At 42.9% G+C, this 18,816-nt stretch overlaps 2 protein-coding genes across 15 annotated transcripts in view; one reads left to right on the top strand and one right to left on the bottom strand.

The window, feature by feature from the left end:
• Positions 1 to 3,535, top strand: part of CFAP44 (cilia and flagella associated protein 44) — a 167,848-nt gene extending 164,313 nt beyond the window's left edge. For all 4 annotated transcript variants that reach the window (XM_016433465.2, XM_016433464.2, XM_056793465.1 and 1 more), the window contains one exon: positions 2,541 to 3,535. In XM_016433465.2, the coding sequence (XP_016288951.2) occupies positions 2,541 to 2,705 (165 nt within the window). In that variant the 3' untranslated portion in view covers positions 2,706 to 3,535. The remainder of the gene's footprint in view (positions 1 to 2,540) is intronic.
• Positions 3,194 to 18,816, bottom strand: part of BOC (BOC cell adhesion associated, oncogene regulated) — a 105,740-nt gene continuing 90,117 nt past the window's right edge. For 3 of the 11 annotated variants that reach the window (XM_056793469.1, XM_056793467.1, XM_056793466.1), the window contains 11 exons: positions 18,346 to 18,508; positions 16,748 to 16,858; positions 15,548 to 15,754; positions 13,308 to 13,489; positions 12,481 to 12,586; positions 11,271 to 11,393; positions 8,247 to 8,477; positions 6,712 to 6,938; positions 6,099 to 6,175; positions 5,198 to 5,403; positions 3,194 to 3,959 (listed from right to left, as the gene is read on the bottom strand). In XM_056793469.1, the coding sequence (XP_056649447.1) occupies positions 3,772 to 3,959; positions 5,198 to 5,403; positions 6,099 to 6,175; positions 6,712 to 6,938; positions 8,247 to 8,477; positions 11,271 to 11,393; positions 12,481 to 12,586; positions 13,308 to 13,489; positions 15,548 to 15,754; positions 16,748 to 16,858; positions 18,346 to 18,508 (1,821 nt within the window). In that variant the 3' untranslated portion in view covers positions 3,194 to 3,771. The remainder of the gene's footprint in view (positions 3,960 to 5,197; positions 5,404 to 6,098; positions 6,176 to 6,711; positions 6,939 to 8,246; positions 8,478 to 11,270; positions 11,394 to 12,480; positions 12,587 to 13,307; positions 13,490 to 15,547; positions 15,755 to 16,747; positions 16,859 to 18,345; positions 18,509 to 18,816) is intronic. The other 8 variants (XM_056793470.1, XM_056793472.1, XM_056793471.1 and 5 more) reach the window with 5 other exon arrangements.

Here is an 18,816-nt window from a genome sequence, read left to right as displayed (position 1 = left end):
CATTTTCCAATTTCTCTTTCTGCATCTCTCCCAATTCCAATAGCGCTTTCTTCCCAGCTCCATAGTTACATTGTGCCCATATTATACCAGCCTCTGGTTGTCCAGTCTTCCATTTGTGGTGATGCACGGAGGACTGCCTTGCCTGGATAGTGTCCGAAGCTCCAAAATGAGCATTCCAGTGTCTCTCCATGCTCAGTTCTCTTAGGGCAGGTGATTCTGGTTAGAGATTGGCATAAACCAGCCCATTAAGTTAACTTGCACCAAGGTGCGAGTGGTTGAAAGCTAACTTATTTTATGAACTCTATCATGTAAATATTTACATTTTGAAAGAGTGCCTTAATTATTCAGAAGGAGAGTCTCGTGTTAAACAATAACGACAACAATGATAGTATTTATGTTGCACTTTATGGTTTACAAAGCACTTTAAAAATATTGTCTCAATTTTATCCTAACAATAACGCTAGGAGGCAGGTGCTCTTATTATCCCCTTTTTAATCCTGTTAATCCATATTTTTTTTCTTTTTTTTTTAAATATATTTTATTTGATCATTTCCAAGCATTATTCGTTAAAGACATAGATCATTTTCTTTTCCTCCCCCCCACCCCCCATAGCCAACGCGTAAGTCCACTGGGCATTTAGATGTTTTCTTGATTTGAACCCATTGCTTTGTTGATAGTATTTGCATTAGAGTGTTCATTTAGAGTCTATCCTCTGTCATGTCCCCTCAACCTCTGTATTCAGGCAGTTGCTTTTTCTCGGTGTTTCCACTCCCATAGTTTATCTTTTGCTTATGAATGGTGTTTTTTTCCCCTGGATCCCTGCAAGTTGTTCAGGGACATTACACCGCCACTAATGGAGAAGTCCATTACGTTCGATTATACCACAGTGTATTAGTCTCTGTGTACAATGTTCTCCTAGTTCTGCTCCTCTCGCTCTGCATCACTTCCTGGAGGTTGTTCCAGTCTCCATGGAACTTCTCCACTTTATTATTCCTTTTAGCACAATAGTATTCCATCACCAACATATACCACAGTTTGTTCAGCCATTCCCCAATTGATGGGCATCCCCTCGTTTTCCAGTTTTGGGCCACCACAAAGAGCGCAGCTATGAATATTCTTGTACAAGTCTTTGTGTCCATTATCTCTTTGGGGTACAGACCCAGCAGTGCTATGGCTGGGTCAAAGGGTAGATATTCTTTTGTCGCCCTTTGGGCATAGTTCCAAATTGCCCTCCAGAATGGTTGGATCAGTTCACAACTCCACCAGCAATGAATTAATGTCCCTACTTTGCCACATCCCCTCCAGCATTCATTACTTTCCTTTGCTGTTATGTTAGCCAATCTGCTAGGTGTGAGGTGATACCTCAGAGTTGTTTTGATTTGCATCTCTCTGATTATAAGAGATGTAGAGCACTTCTTCATGTGCTTGTTAATAGTTTTGATTTCTTTATCTGAGAACTGCCTATCCATTTCCCTTGCCCATTTATCAATTGGAGAATGGCTTGATTTTTTGTACAGTTGATTTAGCTCATTATAAATATGAGTAATTAAACCTTTGTCAGAGGTTTCTATGAAGATTTTTTCCCAATTTGTTGTTTCCCTTCTGATTTTAGTTACATTGGTTTTGTTTGTACAAAAGCTTTTTAGTTTGATGTAGTCAAAATTATTTATTTTACATTTTGTGACTCTTTCTATGTCTTGCTTGGTTTTAAAGCCTTTCCCCTCCCAAAGGTCTGACATGTATACTATTCTGTGTTTACCCAATTTACTTATGGTTTCCTTCTTTATGTTTAAGTCACTCACCCATTTTGAATTTATCTTGGTGTAGGGTGTGAGGTGTTGATCAATTCCTAATCTCTCCCACACTGTCTTCCAATTTTCCCAGCAGTTTTTATCGAATAGTGGATTTTTGTCCCAAAAGCTGGGATCTTTGGGTTTATCGTATACTGTCTTGCTGAGGTCGCTTTCCCCCAGTCTATTCCACTGATCTTCCTTTCTGTTTCTTAGCCAGTACCAAATTGTTTTGATGACTGCTGCTTTGTAATATAGTTTTAGGTCAGGGACTGCAAGGCCCCCATCATATGTGTTTTTTTTTTCATTATTTCCCTGGATATCCTTGATCTTTTGTTCTTCCAAATGAACTTTGTTATGGTTTTTTCTAAATCAGTGAAGAAGTATTTTGGTAGTTCAATGGGTATGGCACTAAATAGATAAATAAGTTTGGGTAGGATGGTCATTTTTATTATATTGGCTCGTCCTCTGTTAATCCATATTTTAACTAAGGTCTTCCTGTCAGAGGTCCATTGCTCTATCCACTGTACCACACAGCTGCCTACTAGCTTGAAGAGACTCCTGGGCAGCCCCCTCAGTTTAAGAGAACAATTTAACCACTGACTCTGCCTCTATTTCTCTATCAGGCAGGTTCTTCTTTTAGGTGGTACAAAGGAGAAGAAACATTTTCATTTTCCAAATGGGAATGAGTCAGATGCTCAAAGCAAGAATGTCATTTTTTATTTTATTTTATTTTTCTTTTCCCAATAGGGTAATGCCTTCCAGGGGCCTCGGAAAGCCGATATTGTGGCAAGGGAAAAGATCAGTGAACTGATCCAGGTCCAGGCTAATAAGATTCTAGCCTTGAAGGAAGAAATTGCTATCTTGCGCAGGAAAGGTGGTCTCATCCTCCCGCCAATCAGCAATAACCACTAACTGGAAATGCATCCTTGCATCCACTGCTGTTTTCCTATCTATCCTCTCCAATTTTTGTTAAGCGCTCATCACTAAGATTTGTTTTTATCCTACTTGATATCTACAGGGGGAGACATATATGTACCCGCACCCCCCCTCCCCCCCCCCCCCCCCCCCCCCGCAAGTCTTGTTTGTTCAGCTTAATCGCATCCTTTCCATAAGCAAGTCCTCGGAAGAGCTCTGGCCTCGGTTCCCGCTCGAGTCTCCCACACAGACTCAGCAGCTAAGTAAGTCATTCTGGGCAAAAGTCCCCTTTTCAAGTTAAATAAGCAAGGCAGAATGGCAGTGCCGGCGCCCTCTAGCGGATCTCATCCTGCAAGACAGCTCGGAGCCTTTCCTGAGCACGTGTTTCCGGCTCCTCCAGGCTCAGAGAAGATGCTCGCAGGAGCACTTAGAAACGACCCGCGCTCATTTTCCCGAAGGGTTTTAGGAATGACCAAGCCGAAGGCTAGAGAGGAGACTAAACATTTATTTAGAAGTTACAGCGTTTGTTTTTACAGTTATGTTGCCACAGATTATTGAATCTGGAAGGGTTGTTAATGCTTATAGAGGACTGTACACATTTTAGTCTGTTCTCCTGGCCATACCATGAAGAAGATCACTTCCTGTGGTACCAAGTTCAGCCGGTCCGTTAAGTCAGGTTTCTCCCCCCAGTCTGCGTTGTTCATCCGTGTTCAGCTCTCACGGAGGATGGGCCTAAGATGTGTTTTCCTTCTCTCCTAATGGGCACTCGGCACCATCCCAGGGAGTTGCAGAAGTCAGAAATAAAAGGCTACTTCTGTTCCCAGTCACATGTGTCTGATGACAATCTCTCCTGCTTGTTTTTTCTCAAACTGCGGCTTTCTGTTTTCAACCCGGTACACCTTCCTGGATGGGATTCCATATGTCTCTCCGGTATGTTAAGGAACATATACATTTATTTACAAGTGCATAAATATATAAATATGGCTGTAATAGAAAAATAAATACCCATTTTTCTCTGTCTCTTTTAAAAACAATATAGTCTTTTTAGGGAAGTGGCTTCAGCCTAAATTGTGGGAGGTGGCGTCTCAAAAGACACGTGGATTGGAGGGCTGGGTGAGGGTCTCCTTCCAGGGTCTGGTCCTAAATAGGTGCCTGGGGGGTGGTGAGGACACCATTCTCCTCCCCTCACTTGTAAGGAGTGAGGGTTATCTACCTCTTCGACTGGCACAAGACCCAGGCAGCAAGGTGGCCCTAAAATGAGAAAAGGATGGAAAATGAAAACCCAAGGAGTCAAAGTTTCCCCCGATAAATCATTCTACCCATCAGAAATAGGAGATAATTAATCTGCCCCAGAAAAGTCCTACTGGCATGTAATAAAGATCACAAGCTATTTCACACATGTAGAGAAAGGGCCATTATTATCTGGTCACACCTACGTATTTCTGTGGTAGGGCAATATTCCCAAACCTCAGGGACAAAGGCTTAAAAACTTTTTTTTTTCCAGAAAAAATCCTAACATTTTAAAACTTCCCAGCCTAGGAGGGCTCTTTCCCTCCCAAGCCATTCACATCTCCATGATTAATTATTCCTATTTTACATTTAATTATCCCCAGGCCAAGGTGATCTCATCTGAGGCTCATTGACTCTGGCTCCAGCCTTTTTAGAATATAATCTCCCAGGACATTCCACAGGATCCATGAAGGACCCCATTCATCTCCTGACCCAGGGGTGATGGCCTTAAGATGCAGAATGAGGCATACATTTTTGGATGTGGCCATTGGGAAAATTTGCTCAGCCTATGTCTATTTGTTGAAATGTTTTCCTTTTTCTTTTTTTTTAATAGGAAGGGATTGGGAGGAGAAAATAAGTGCTTGTCACCTGAAAAAGTAACGATTTTAGAATGGTTTCCAAGATGGTAGGGCCCACGTTCTATGTTATCAGAAAGCATGCCCAATAAAATAGTAAACTGGCTGTGTCCCCCAAGGTCCAAATTAGTCCACCAATGAAACCCAACTTCTACTAATTCATATGGAAAACCAGCCCACAGAAAGACAGGAATAGACAGGGCTTTAAGGAACTTGGAGAAAAGGCAGCACAAAGAGTTATTATTATGTTATTTGTAAGGCCTTGGCTCTTGTTTCACTGATTCATGTAAACCTTATTCCTTAATTAAGAAACAAGATACAACAGGGCAGTGTATTTCTGGGTGATTAGAGGCTGCCTCGGGGAGAAGCAGCAACAGGAATTTGATAATGACCCGGTAGCACACAGTCCAGCGCAGCTCACGGCTCTGCTGTAATGGACTGTTTCTGTTCTTACTGGCTGGTGTGGCCCAAAGCTGCCATCCTGCAGCAGGATTCCCCCTGGAGCTCGCCCTCTGCAGAGGCAGCAGAGAAATGGGGCACAGCCTCCCCCAGGCCTTCTTTTCTCAGCCTCAGCGTGATGGGGAGGACCCTACCATCCCCTGTGCTTTAAGGAGAGACCCTCACCCTGCCAAGGACCTGGCTGAAATGGAGAATCCCACAATCCTTCCCGCCTTGGGCTTTCAGATGCGCTCCTTGTCTCTGACTGGCAGAGGGCGGCGGGCTGCTCCTGGAGATGGCAGCAGTCATCGTGGGCATGAAGCAGCTGGTGAGTCGAGTCATCCGGGAGTGCATACAGGAAGGTGTTCTCTTCAGGGCTGGAGTCGGGTTCCCTAGATGACAAGGGAACAAGTGAGAAGGGCAGGCAACACATGGGCTTTTGGTCTCGGCACAACCCGCTTGTCCCAGGCCCCTCTGGGAGCAGAACCTCTTTTGATTCCTCCAGCATATCAGTGTATAATTGTCATAAAACCCAATATTAAAAAAATTTTTTTTGAGAAAACATTTCAGGAAAAGAAGCTCGATAACTCCTTGAATCAAGAAAATAAACTGTTCAGGGAAAGTGCTATAAAGAAACCTCGCATCAGAAGATCCAGTGTAATTGTTTGAACACATTTATTCTGAATATAAACTCTTATGCCAAAAGGGACTGCCCCCTAACTGTTTTTTTGTCAATGTGCCTAGCAAACATCGGTTTTGCTCTTTCTTTTCTATTTCCCTCTTATCTCTAACTATTGTAGTTTCCTTTAGAAAAGTGCAATATTGTATGCACCTGTAGCTAGAAGATCCTTGGAGGTATAAGCTGGTTATATTAAATGATTCATTGGGGGAGACTAGACTCCCAAAGAATCACAGGGGGGATTGTGAAGTGTGAATCGGACTTTCTTTGCTTAGCATCAGCAACTTTTAAATTGATCAACCAAAACTGAAAATACCCCTACTTAACACTTTGTAAGCCATCAAGTAAGAGAAGTCACAAGTCACTTACTTGGAGAAGTAAGACCAGTGAGGTAGTAGAGGAGGTTACCTGATTGCTTGGTGATTTTTCTGACTGTGTCCATTTCCAACTGTGTTTCCTTGCAGCAAGCTATTGGTATGATCCTGCTGTTAAAAGGTGAAAAGATGACAAAGTAGTCTTAGAGAATCTGGGATTTTTGTTTGTTTGTTTTCTCATCAAGATCTAACCTCACAATGAAGGGAAACTGGATTGGAAACATGGGCAAAACCCATGCAAGGCCAGTTGGGGTGGATGAAGAAGTTGGCAGCCCCAAGAAGCAGCTCCAATCAATTCTCTGTAAGCCTATCTAGAATGCATCCTAACTTATGAGAACGAACGCTATCCACATCAAGAGAAAGAATTGCGGAGAGTAGAAACACAGAAGAAAAACATATGGTTCATCACTTGTTCATATGGGTATAAGATTTGAGGTTTTGCCTTTTAAAAATTGCTCTATTGCAAAAATGAATAATATGGAAATAGATATCAAATGATAACACTTGTTTAACTCAGTGGAAGTGTTCTTCAGCTCTAGGAGTGGGGAGGGAGAGAATGTGAATCATGTAATCATAGAAAAATATTTTTAAAAATTTAATAGAATGCACCCTAACTAGCACACACAAATGCAGGGGGTATGAGTTACCTGCTGAAGCTCGCCTGGGCTGTAATCTTGGGTTTTCACACCTGGAAAGCCCAGGCCAGCTGAGGGGCAAGCCCCATTCATGTGTAACCCATTGCCATAGGGCTGTCCATTGATGTAGGGCTGTCCATTGGTTCGTGGGGCAGAGATCCCTCTCAGAGGCACCATGGTATATTGGCAAGACGAGGACAGCAGTGCTGTGCTGGGGAATCCCAGGTCAGCAGTTTGCTCTGGAAGAAGAAAAAGACACATATCTAGTCAGGCTGGGGGAAGCTTTATGCAAGCTTTGTAATAAGTCTTCTAGTGGAACCGCTGGCCACAATGACATAGAAGTGGGTCAGAAATTGGCATTTCTCCCAGAGATCTCCCAAAGATCTTGAAGGTGTCTGCTGGTCTGACTCTGACTGATCTGGGAGTGTGGGCACCTAAGTAGTTTTTTTTAATGGAGTTCCCACTTCCTTTCAGGCATGCCTCTGAATTTTCTTCCACCTTCTTGGCTCCTTTTTTTATGAAGTCAGTGAAGACAAGGTGAAGCACCCTGGGGTCAGAGAGATAACAGGCTGGCTCTATGCTGTCTGTTGTGATTCACACATAGATTATAAAAGTGCTGACCTAAGGCCATAGTTGAATAGGGAAAGCAGGGGCAGAAACAGATTTAGAGCGAAAAAGCCAGCCAATCAATTGGTCAAAATGGGATAAAGAGAGCAGCTTAAGCCAAGAGAAATTAAGCAAGGTAAAAAATATTGCTATGTAGATTTTTTAAACCTTACCTTCTATCTTGGAATTGATACCAACTATTGGTTTCAAGGTAGAAGAGTGCTAAGGGCTGGGCAATGGAGGTTGTGACTTGCCCAGGACCACACAGGAAGTGTCTGAGGCCAGATTTGAACCCAGGACCTCCTGTCTTCAGGCCTGGCTCTCTATCCACTGGTATCTATATACTACCTACCTATCTCTATCTATCTATCTATCTATCTATCTATCTATCTGTTTATCTATTTATCTATTCATTGATCATCTACCCATCTATTTATCTATCCATCTATATGTCTATCTATCCATACATCTGTCTACATCCATCTATACTATCTCTTTATCCCTTCCATGTGAATTTTTAATAGAAAACATCAACCTTACATTATTAAATCAGCTTAATAAATAGGGAGGTCAGTCAATGTCATTTACTAAGCACATGCTATATGCTTACTTACATATTACACAATCACATATTAAATATTTATTAAGCACATATTCGGTGTGGGACACTTTGCTAAGTACAGGGATCACAAAGAAAAGCAGAAATATGGACCTCGTACTCAAGGAGCTCCCATTCTAATGAGGCTGGAGTCTCAGCCACCTCTGCCTTCCTATGAGACCTCTGGGGGATATGGTCTCCTGGAACAGAAGTGCCCAAAAGCCTGATGCAGCTCCCAGTAATAGCCTACACAGCCCATGGCATAGTGGTGCCCTCATGTGGGCTGGGAAACTTTTCTCCAAGTCTCCTTCACTTCCCCATCTTGCCCACAGCAGTCACTCACTTTGCTTGGACCAGGCTCTCCACAGGCAGAAGGGTATGAAGGCCACAATGATGAGAACGATGGAGCCCAGGACCACACCCACGATTAGGTAGGGCAGGTCACTGGAGCGGGCCACCATAGCTCCAGGGCCCCCAGAACCCCCAGGGCGATCTCCCAGGTCTGGCAGCAGGATGGGTGGTGGGGCCAGAGTAGGGGGTAGGAGCCGGCCTGGTTGACCAGAAGGCTTACGTGCTGCAGTTATGAGAAAGAGAAATTAAAAAAGAAAATTCGGTGATTGTTCTTGAGTATTTGCTCAGCATGTATCAGAAAACTATGGGTGTAAAAATAGATGGACAGGGATCAGGTCTATATCACTTAGGTCAAATTCAGGGCTGTACTGGAAGCCAATTGTTAAATTTTCAATATGAGCTTTTACACCTTGGACATTGGCCAACACTTCAAATCAGGATTTGGTTTCTTGTTTTGTTATTGTCTAGACTTGGGAAAGCGATGAAGAAAGTATAAATAAAATAAATTAAACTTAAAATATGTCATGAGTACATTTCCCCTCCCTTGGAGTGTTGATTGTTGAATATTTACCAATAAACCCTAGGTTGCAACATTCCTTCTCAAGAATGTGTCCAAATATTTGCAAATATGCATGGCAAAAGAGGAATTTTAGTATTTTGGAAACTTGAACCTTCTGTTTCAAACTGGGATTTCAGATTTTTTGAACCCAGCACTTGAACAATGATGATGCTGAGATAACACAGCAACTGACTGGTGATGAGCATTCAGATATGTGAGGACAGAATGGAGGTACTGGTCCATGTACCATCCCCATCAATCAAAGGAAAATGGTCAAACCCACAAAAAAATGGGGCAGGAGGGGCCCTAAATGCTTCTGGATGCTGGACGTTCACCTGCTGTCTGTATACACTGCCTTGTCCTTTAGCCTCCTTGGGCTGCATTAAAGCCCTGTAATTCATTTTCAGGCTCTCCTTTACCTTTAGGATATTCTATCAAGCCTCTCTCTCCCCACACAGTTCTGTCTTCATCATGGTCTATTCTATTTTCTTTTCCTCCCTCATTTTCCTACCCTTGCCTGTCCTTTCTGCTATTTCTGTTCTCTGGCCACTCTCTAGGGTACAAGAAGCTTGAATTTGGTAAAAGATAGCCTGAAATGGAAGGGCCTCCAATATTCTTGTAGACTTCGACATTTGGTGTTCCTTCTGAATTATTTTAAAGGCAGAATAAATATTTCTAAGGCTGATAAAAAATGGGGCACAAGAGAACTGAAGAATCTCCAGTGACTTCATGAAGCACTGAGTACACAGTTCATCAAGAAGGTAATGTGCTTAAAATTGAGACACATCAGTGAAATTCTGGGTCCAAACAATGATTGGGAAACTCAGCTTTGGGGTATGCTAGCTTAAGCTTCCAGTTCCTAGCTCTGGGTCATGCTATTAGACAGTAACAGTGAGCATGCCTAGAGAAGAGCATGAGAAGCGTCTCATTCCTGGTCTCTGTGACAGGACAACAGAATCCTGAGCCTGATCTGGCCTCCATTTCTGTTCTCCCTACTAGCTTCCAATTCCCTCTGCAAGTTTTTTTGTGCTATGTCTCCCTTTCTCTCCCTGTAATACAGAAATAATGGAACTTGACCCTGGAGAGTTCCTCTCAGCTTGGTATTTGTAAATTCCAAATTGTTGTCCCACTGCTTGGAGCCATTATTACTCTCCCCAGTCCCTAGCATGGGGCCATAGAATGTAGAGTGATCCCTCACCTATCATGGGAGTTACATTCCAGAGACCCCCTCGAAAGGTGAAAATCCAGGAAGTAGTGACATTATATTTATTTTGTTATTTATCTATATTTTAAGGCTTTATAAACCCTTCCCACTCTCCTATAAACCTTTTCCACACTCTTATTAACCTACAGTCACTGAGCCAATCAGAGCCCAGGATACAGAACATAGAGCTATGATTGGTTGTCTTTCATCCCATTGGCCAATAATGTGTTGTGATAAGTGTAACTCTACAATATAGAATTTGATTTTTTTTTAAATCCTCCATAAGGTGAAGCCACTCTAAGTGAACCACCATATAGCAAGGGATGACTATATTCCAAAAGTTCACCTAGAAGCCAGAATGCATTTTCCCAAAGGGATCATGATGCAGGATGCTCAGGTTCCTGGGCTGGCCCACAAGGCTATTGGACCCTTAGATTCATAGATAGTGACATTCAAACTACACTGCATGGAAAAATGCATTCCAAGTTCCAATTTGGGATGTTTCGAACACATCTTCCTCCTCCTCCCTGTTCTTCTGGGGCTCCCTGGAAGTGACACTGAAGAGTTGGGACAAATGAGCCAAGGCTAAACATATGAACAGAGAAGATACCTCTGTGGGTTAAATCACAAAATCCTCTCCTATTTAGAACTGGGGGGAGGGAACAAGCTTATAAGAAGGGCTTCTTTGGTGCTGGATAGGATGCTAAGCACTTTGTAATAGTCATCTCTGCTGATCCTTAAAACAGCCTCTAGAGGTCAATGCTACTTTGTTTTACAGGAGAAGAAATGGAAACAGATGGATTAAGTGACTTGCCCAGGGTCACACAGCTAGTAAGAGTTTGAGGCTGGCTTTGAACTTGGATCTTTCTGATTCTAGACCCAGTACACTGTTCCCCCTAGCTGCCTCCATTCAGAACTCTAGATAACCATGGCATGATTACTTTTTTTCTACAAATGATATTGGGTTAACAGTGCTTTGAAATTCAAAAGCCCTACTGAAATGAGCTGTCTGGTAGTACAACTACAGCACAGTATAGCACATCCATGGTTTTTTTTTTTTTGGCAAAGATACTAGAGTGGTTTGCTATTTCCTGCTCCAGTGGACAGAGTTTAAGTGACCTGAATTTGAATTCAGGTCTTTCCAGTGCTCTGTCCACTGAACCACCTAGCTGCCTCCTTTGGAAGTGTTAGCATTAATAATTATTAACAGGTAAGGTGGAGGACTGGAGCTGGACCACAAGGGAATTAAGCACCTTTGGTTTCACAGATCATCACGTTGCTGAATTCGCTTTCACCACCCTCGTTGAAGCACTGCATCTTAATGTCATAGGAGGTCTCTGGCTGCAGGTGGCTGATGGAGTGCCAGTAGCGATCCCCTGGAAAGAAAACATGCCACATAGACACTAGGCAAGCCACAGTCACTTGGGATTCTAGGTCCTCCCTAAATACTTAGCTTGCATTTCTAAGTATTTCCACATGACAACACGCTGGTCTTGTCCTTTTTGTTGTTCAATTGTTTTTTGTCATGTCTGACTCTTTGTGACCCCATTTGGGTTTTTTCTTTTTTTGGCAAAAATACCAGAGATGGGGCTCAATGGATTGAGAGCCAGGTCCAGAGAGGAAAAGTCCTGGATTCAAATCTGGTCTCAGACACTTCCTAGCTGTGTGACCCTGGACAAGTCACTTAATCCCCATTGCCTAGCCCTTACCAGTCTTCTGCCTGGAACCAAAACTTAGTATAGATTCTAAGACAAAAAGTAAGGGCTTAAAAAAAAAAGAAGAAAAGAAGGAAGGAAGGAAGGAAGGAAGGAAGGAAGGAAGGAAGGAAGGAAGGAAGGAAGGAAGGAAGGAAGGAAGGAAGGGAAAAAATAGTGGAGTGGTTTACCATTTCCTTCTCTAAGTCATTTTAAAGATGAGAAAAATGACGCACATAGGGATAAATGACTTTTTCAGGGTCATAAAAGCTATTAAGTGTCTGAGGTTATATTTGAACTCAGGTCTTCCTGACTTTAGGCCTGCATCATCTAGCTGTTCTAGTCTGCCCTGACAACAGCAATGAGCAGCATGGGGGCCCGTGGCAGTGCCTGTGTACCACAGTGGCTTCATATAATGAATTCACACATAGAAGTCACTAAACTGGACATTGTCCTGATATCATAAGCCTTAGGTCTGGAAGAACCCCTTAGGGGCTGTCAGGTTTAACCCTCTTATTTTATAGATGAAGAAACTGAGGCCCAAAGTGTTCACAGACTTGTCTAAGGTGTATAACAGAAGTAGGATTTGAACTTGGAACCTTAAACATCAAATCCAGTGATCTTTCCTCTTCCTACTACTCCATGCTGCCTTTTCATGGAAGGCACCCAGACTCAGACTGTGCAAAGACACCAGGCTTTAGGGCATGCAATTATTCCAGTTATCCTAAGATCCTAAATCTAGAGGCTGATCATTAAATGTTGACCTTACCTTCTACTACATCCTTCTTGTAGTCACTGTCATTGTCACTGTCTGTGGGACGATAGTAGATGTAAAAGCCATGGATTGGGGTGTTGTTGTTACTGGCCGATTTGTACTGGAAGGAAAGGAGGAGAAGCCAGTTAATAATGGGCACGAGAATCAAATAGAGCAAACCCACCGCTGTTCTAGAAAGCTCCTCTTCCTGAGAGGATGAGCTCCAACACTTCGCACCATAGAGCTTTGTAAAATTTGGCGCGCCATATTATCTCTTATGCTAGTGGAGAGTTCAAAACACACTGTGCAATTCTTGAGAAATGTTAAGAGAAATTTTATTGAGTTCCTAACCTTTTTCTTTTCATATTGGGGGAGGGAGAGAGGGAGGAAGAGAGTGTTTTGACTGACCAGAGAAGTAGGGATACGAGTGTCAACATCGTTTGCCTTTTGGGTGGCAATCTCCATGCATCTCAGGGACATGAAGACTTTGGGTAGGTTTTCAAAACATTAGATGCTCAGTTTTATTCCATAGGAGCCCCAGATTTAGCTTCCTCCTCAGATTTGCCTTAGATCTTTAGATTAGATCTCATTCTCAGCTAGGGCAGACTTCAAGAATTTAGTATTAGCCTGAGAAATCATAAAAGGGGCGTTTTTGGATGCTACTTCTGACAAAAGAGAGTTTTGTAAGGATTAGAAATGAAAGCCCAAGGAATACTACAAGGCTGAGCCCTACATTGGGAAGTGATGGAGTCATTTTCCCCAGTTATTTAAATCAACTTCTACCCCCTAAATAAAAATCAGGTTCGTTGTTGATAAAATAATAGAGCCACGCTCCTGCTTACCACCCACTTCAGCATGATGGTGGTCTCATTGACAGCATCAGTGAAGGTGATATAAGGCCCCGTAACAGGCCTCTCATACACACGGTTACTGTATCCTGATACCACGTAAGGTCGGGAAGCAGCGCTGGGCTCACTTTCTCCCAAGATGTTCAGTGCACGGACACGAAATTTGTAGGAGGTACCTGGTGGGAGAAACAAATTTATTGGAGCAAAAGGCGAGGGAGCATCCATCTTTCCCCCCTCTGTCAGAATCTAGAACTCAGATGATACTTTAGGTTGGCTTTCCCCCAAGTTTTCCTAACTCAGAAATCTATGAGAAATAAGCGACAATCCCAATAATTCTAAGAAAACTTCCAGGCAATGAGGAAACCAATGAATCAATATACAATTTGTTAAGTGCCTACTATGTGCTAGATACTATACTAGGGAAATAATAAATAAAAGGAATGAGGGCGATGAGGTGGACACTTCCTAGCTGGGTGACCCTGGGCAAGTCACTTTACCCCAGTTACCTAGCCCTTATCACTCTTCTGCCTTGGAACCAATACTCAGTCTTGATTCTAAGACTAAGGTAAGATTTTAAAGAATTGTAGTAAAATGAAACAACCTCTACTTGCTAGAATCTAATATTTTAATGGGGGAAGGCAATAAAAACATATGTAAGTATATACAGAGTAAATATAACACAAATTAGTACACATTCACAATAGTTAAATACAGAACAGTTTGGGAGGGAGAACATTAGCAGTTGCAGGATCAGGAATGATCATGCAAAAGGTGGAAGCTGATTTGTATCTTGAAGGAAGAGATGGATTCTCTGATTGGGAGGCGAGAAGGAAGAAAGTTCCAAGCAGGAGGGCCAAGCAGTACAAAGCCATGGAGATAAGAGATGGAGAGTCATGGATGAGGATCAGAGTGAAAGCCAGTTTGACTGGTTCACAGGGTGTGGGAGAGGGAGGAATGCCCCATAAGGCCAGCAGGACAGGTTGGGGCCAGTTGTGAAGGGCTTTAGAAGCTAAACAGTTTATAATTTTGCCCTTAAGGCAATTGATTGGGGGACTGACATGATCAGATCTGCATTGAAGGAAAATTACTTCAACAGTGATGTGTGGAATGGATTGAAGTAGTGAGAAATTCAAAGCAGGGAGACCAATTAAGGTCTCCAAATAAGGCTATTGCAATAATCCTGGCAAGAGGTGATGAAGGCTTGGACTCGGGTAATATTTGTGCGAGCAGAGAAAGGGGGCTGGATTCAAGACGTGATGTGGGGGTAGATATGTAGAGTGTAGAGTGAGGGAGAGTAAGGAGGAGTTGAGTATAATGCTAAAATTACAAACCTGGGGGTCTAAAAGGATGGGAATGCCTTCAAACCAAATAGGGGAGTTTAGAAGAGGGAGGGTTTGGGGAGAAAGAGATTGAATATTGGGGCACATGGGTGACTCTGTGGATATAGATCCAGGTCTGGAGATGGGAGACTCTGGGTGCAAGTCTTGCCTCAGATACTTCCTAGCTATGTGACTTTAGGCATGTCACTTAACCACAGCAGCCTAGCCCTTACTGCTCTTCAGCTTTGGAACCAATATTTGGTATCAGTTCCAAATCAGAAGGAAGGAAGGAAGGAAGGAAGGAAGGAAGGAAGGAAGGAAGGAAGGAAGGAAGGAAGGAAGGAAGGAAGGAAGGAAGGAAGGAAGGAGAGAAGGAAGGAAGGAGGGAAGGAAAAGAATTATTGAATCTAGTTTTGGACATGTTGAGTTTGTGGCTTCTTTGGGATATCCAGTTGGACCTGGTTAATAGAAAACTGGTGATTAAAAAGAAAGGAGAAAGAGGGAATAATTGAATCCTTCTATGTGCCAGGCACTGTGCTAAGTGCTTTACAAGTATTATCTCATGTGATCTTCACAACAACCCTGGGACATAGATGCCATTATTATAATCCTTATTTTGTAGTGGAAGAAACTGAGGCAGTGTGTGACAGCTTAAGTGATTTGTCTGGGCTCAGTTAAACATCTGAGGCTGGATCGACTGTACCATCTATCTGCCTCCATGCTCTTCTGCCTCTTCTCTGGGCTAACAGATGCTTATCACCTTAAATTCTAGAAGGACTTAAAAAATACTCAGATCAGAGTAGGGTGAGGCATTTTCTTGGGGCTGAGCTTGCCTAGCACAGCAGGCACTATAAACTATGTTTGTTGAACTGATCTGAGTTGCCCTGGAGTCACCAGAAGCTCCATCCTCTCTACCTTTTTCCAGGCCTGTGATCTCCACTGACAGCCGAGAGGGAGGGATGGCACTGGTGGCCAGAATCCAGTCTCCGACTTTCTTCAGCTTCTTGTATTCCACTCGGAAGGACTGAATCGGGAAGCCGCCATTTCCACGGGGAATCCAGGTCACGTACACAGAGGTCTCAGAGGCCATGGAAATGGTGGGTCGGTCGGGGGCTTCTGGGGCTGAGGGAGGGGAGAAGTAGAAGATATGACAAGTTACTCTTCATTGGTAAAATTGTAGACTCTTAAGAGTTAGAAGCAGGGTTGCAAAAATGAAAACTGAATGATGATAATAATAGGCAATGATTGATCATTTAGTTTTTAGATTAAAATTAAATTTAATTAGAAAAAAGTTTCCCTTGGTTATATGATTCTTGTTGTCTTCTTCCCCTCTTCCCACCCCACCCCCCTCCTGGAGTTGACAAGCAATTCCAGTGAGTTATACATATATTAAATTGATGACATTTATAAAGTATTCTAAGGTTTGCAAACTGTCATACCTTTATTATTTTACTTGATCCTACCCTATTTTACAGATGATAAAACTGAGTCTAAAAATGTTAGGTGACCTGTCCAGGGTCACACAGACAGCAAGGGTATATAGAGGAATTTGAATTCAGGTCTTCCTAACTGACCATAACATATCAGTTAGAAGACCCTCCCTTTTCAGTGACATTGGCCAACTTGGGTAAATATCAGCTAGTTGGCAATTGCAATATGAGGTTATAAATTTACTATGTGGAAGAATTCCCTTCATAGTACCCCTAACAGGGGAATACTGTGATTGTCTCCATTGGCAAGACAGAGCAGGTTCTTCTCACAAGAGAAAGGATCTTCTGACCAAGGCATGAGGAACAGGGGGAAGCAAAAACAAAGGCCCCAATTCCCAGAGAGACTTTTAAAAAATATTCAGATCAGAGTAATGTGAGGAAGGAAATATTTTCCTAAGTTTTCTTCCCCTTGTGTTAGCCTATGGAATCAAGGATTGATTGACTAGCATTTTGGGGCAAAGTCTTGCAGAATTATGGGCCCTTGTAACAACGGACCCCATTGACTTATAACAACAAAATGGGTCTCTGAGACTGAGTCCAATTTCCCATTTTTCTTCCTCCCACTGTAGATCACTAGGGTTTCCCTGCCATCTTTCCTACCCCAGCTCCGCTGTGAGAGACTTACGGGAGAGGCGGCTGTTGTCTAGCTGGTTGTTACTCTGGGTGCTGGCGCCTGGATCATCCCTCTGGATCTGCTGCTCCTTGCTGGCAACGATCTCGGGTTTGGGCCTCCGACCTGTGTCAAAAGGGGGTCCGGTTTAGGGAGAAAGGGAGACCATAGTGCATCTGGGTTTATTTCTCACAAAGGTATTGCTCAGAGGATGTCCTAAAGAATTGATGTAAATGAAAAGAGTTGGTGGGGGGCGTGGAGCAGGAGAGAAGAAATGGTCAATGGGGGTCTTATGTGAACATGCACAGTGTTCTGCTGCCACAACCCACTGTGTGGAGACCCCTGCAGTTCAACTTTGCTTGAAGGCAGCAAAAGGAAAAAGGTTTTATTTATCCTCAGTTCTGGCTCAACAGCAAATCAAAAAGTCTTCCCTTACCCCACAGTAAGGGGTCAGGAAACAGTCAGAGAATATTTGTGTATACTCTGAGCAGAGGAGCAGAACCCTGCCCTTACCCAAGTGTACCCAGCCCAGGATGGGGGGAGATTGCAAGAGGCAAAAATATTGCTCATGGCCATCCTTTAGGGATGGGATTCTGATTAGCCAGTATCCTGTTTTGTTATTATTTTATTCAATCATTTTTCAGTTGTGTCTGACTCTTCATGATCCCATTTGAAGTTTTATTGGCAAAGATACTGGTTTGCCAATTCCTTCTTCATCTCATTTTATAGATGAGAAAACTGAGGCAAAAGGGTCAAGTGACTTGCCTATGGTCTCACAAGTTAGTGAATAAGTGTCTAAGACTAGATTTAAACTCTGGAGAATGAGTCTTCTTGACTCCAAGCTGGAACTCTATCCACCACCCACCTAGCTTTCTCTCTCTCTCTCTCTCTCTCTCTCTCTCTCTCTCTCTCTCTCTCTCTCTCTCTCTCTCTCTCTCTCTTTCTCTCTCTCTCTCTCTCTCTCTCTCTCTCTCTCTCTTTCTCTCTTTCTCTCTCTCTCTCTCTCTCTCTCTCTCTCTCTCTCTCTCTCTCTCTCTCTCTCTCTTTCTCTCTCTCTCTCTCTCTTTCTCCTCCCCCCTTCTATATGTCTATTATTTGCTAATCTTTGTATATATGCTATTTCTCCCCAATAGATTAAGTTCTTTGAGGGCAGGGTCTCTTCTTGTTTTTGTCTTTGTACCCCTAGCATCTGTCACAGAATGCCATATATACTACATAGTAAGTGTTAAACGAATTATTGTGGAAGGAATTAAATGTGGAAGGTTTTAAAGCATGACTCAATTTTCTGGCTCTGCTTTATCTCCAATACTACTGTCCCTTTGGGGTAGAGAAGAAGGACAGTTAGGCTCAGGGTGCTGTAAAAAAAGTCACAAAACCAGGAATGGAAATAAGGGACCCCCATCTGCCTGGGCAAAACATCAGAGAAAGCAAGTAATAATCACCAACACAGATTGCAGGAGGTTTGACAACAAATGGAAATACCAATTATACAGAAAGATAAAGGCCGAGATTTTCATTAGGAAAGAGGGTAAAGAGAAAGTCCTTTCTCACCCAGGGAAAGTAGTGCCCAGAGATGATGCCCCAAACCCCATGAGGTAGCATATAATTGTTACCAGTTCGAAACGTGACCATGGCAGTCTGTCCCTCCCCAGCACAGTTGTAAGCTGCCATTTCAACTTCATACAAGCTTCCAGGATCCAATCTGGTCAGTGTCAGGTGGTGCTGGTTAGCTGGAATGCCTGAGACGGTCCACTCGTCAGAAGAATTTGTAACCTGCTGGAGAACAGGACTTCCATGAGGTCTGGTCTTTTCCCTGAGGCTTCTACTAAGAGCATCTTGGGGTTAAAGGATTCAGTAAGGAGGAAGCCAAAAGGGACAGTGGAGAAAGGGAGCAATGATCCAGGTCAGATCCTGTAAGAGTTTTCAGAAAGGTAGACTCAACCTATGAAAAACTATTTTACTCTCATAACTAAAAGGATTAAGGAAATCAGAGAAGATCTGATGTTATACAGATATATAATTCTGCCTAAGCCAACTTCATAGAATCATAGAATTTTAAGGACTTATCTAGTCCCATTGGTGAT

Source organism: Monodelphis domestica, chromosome 4, assembly GCF_027887165.1.
Source record: "Monodelphis domestica isolate mMonDom1 chromosome 4, mMonDom1.pri, whole genome shotgun sequence".
In the NCBI taxonomy this organism is placed as follows: domain Eukaryota; kingdom Metazoa; phylum Chordata; class Mammalia; order Didelphimorphia; family Didelphidae; genus Monodelphis; species Monodelphis domestica.
The sequence above is the reverse complement of the archived record's forward strand: the minus strand, read 5'-3'. Positions and strand labels throughout refer to the sequence as shown.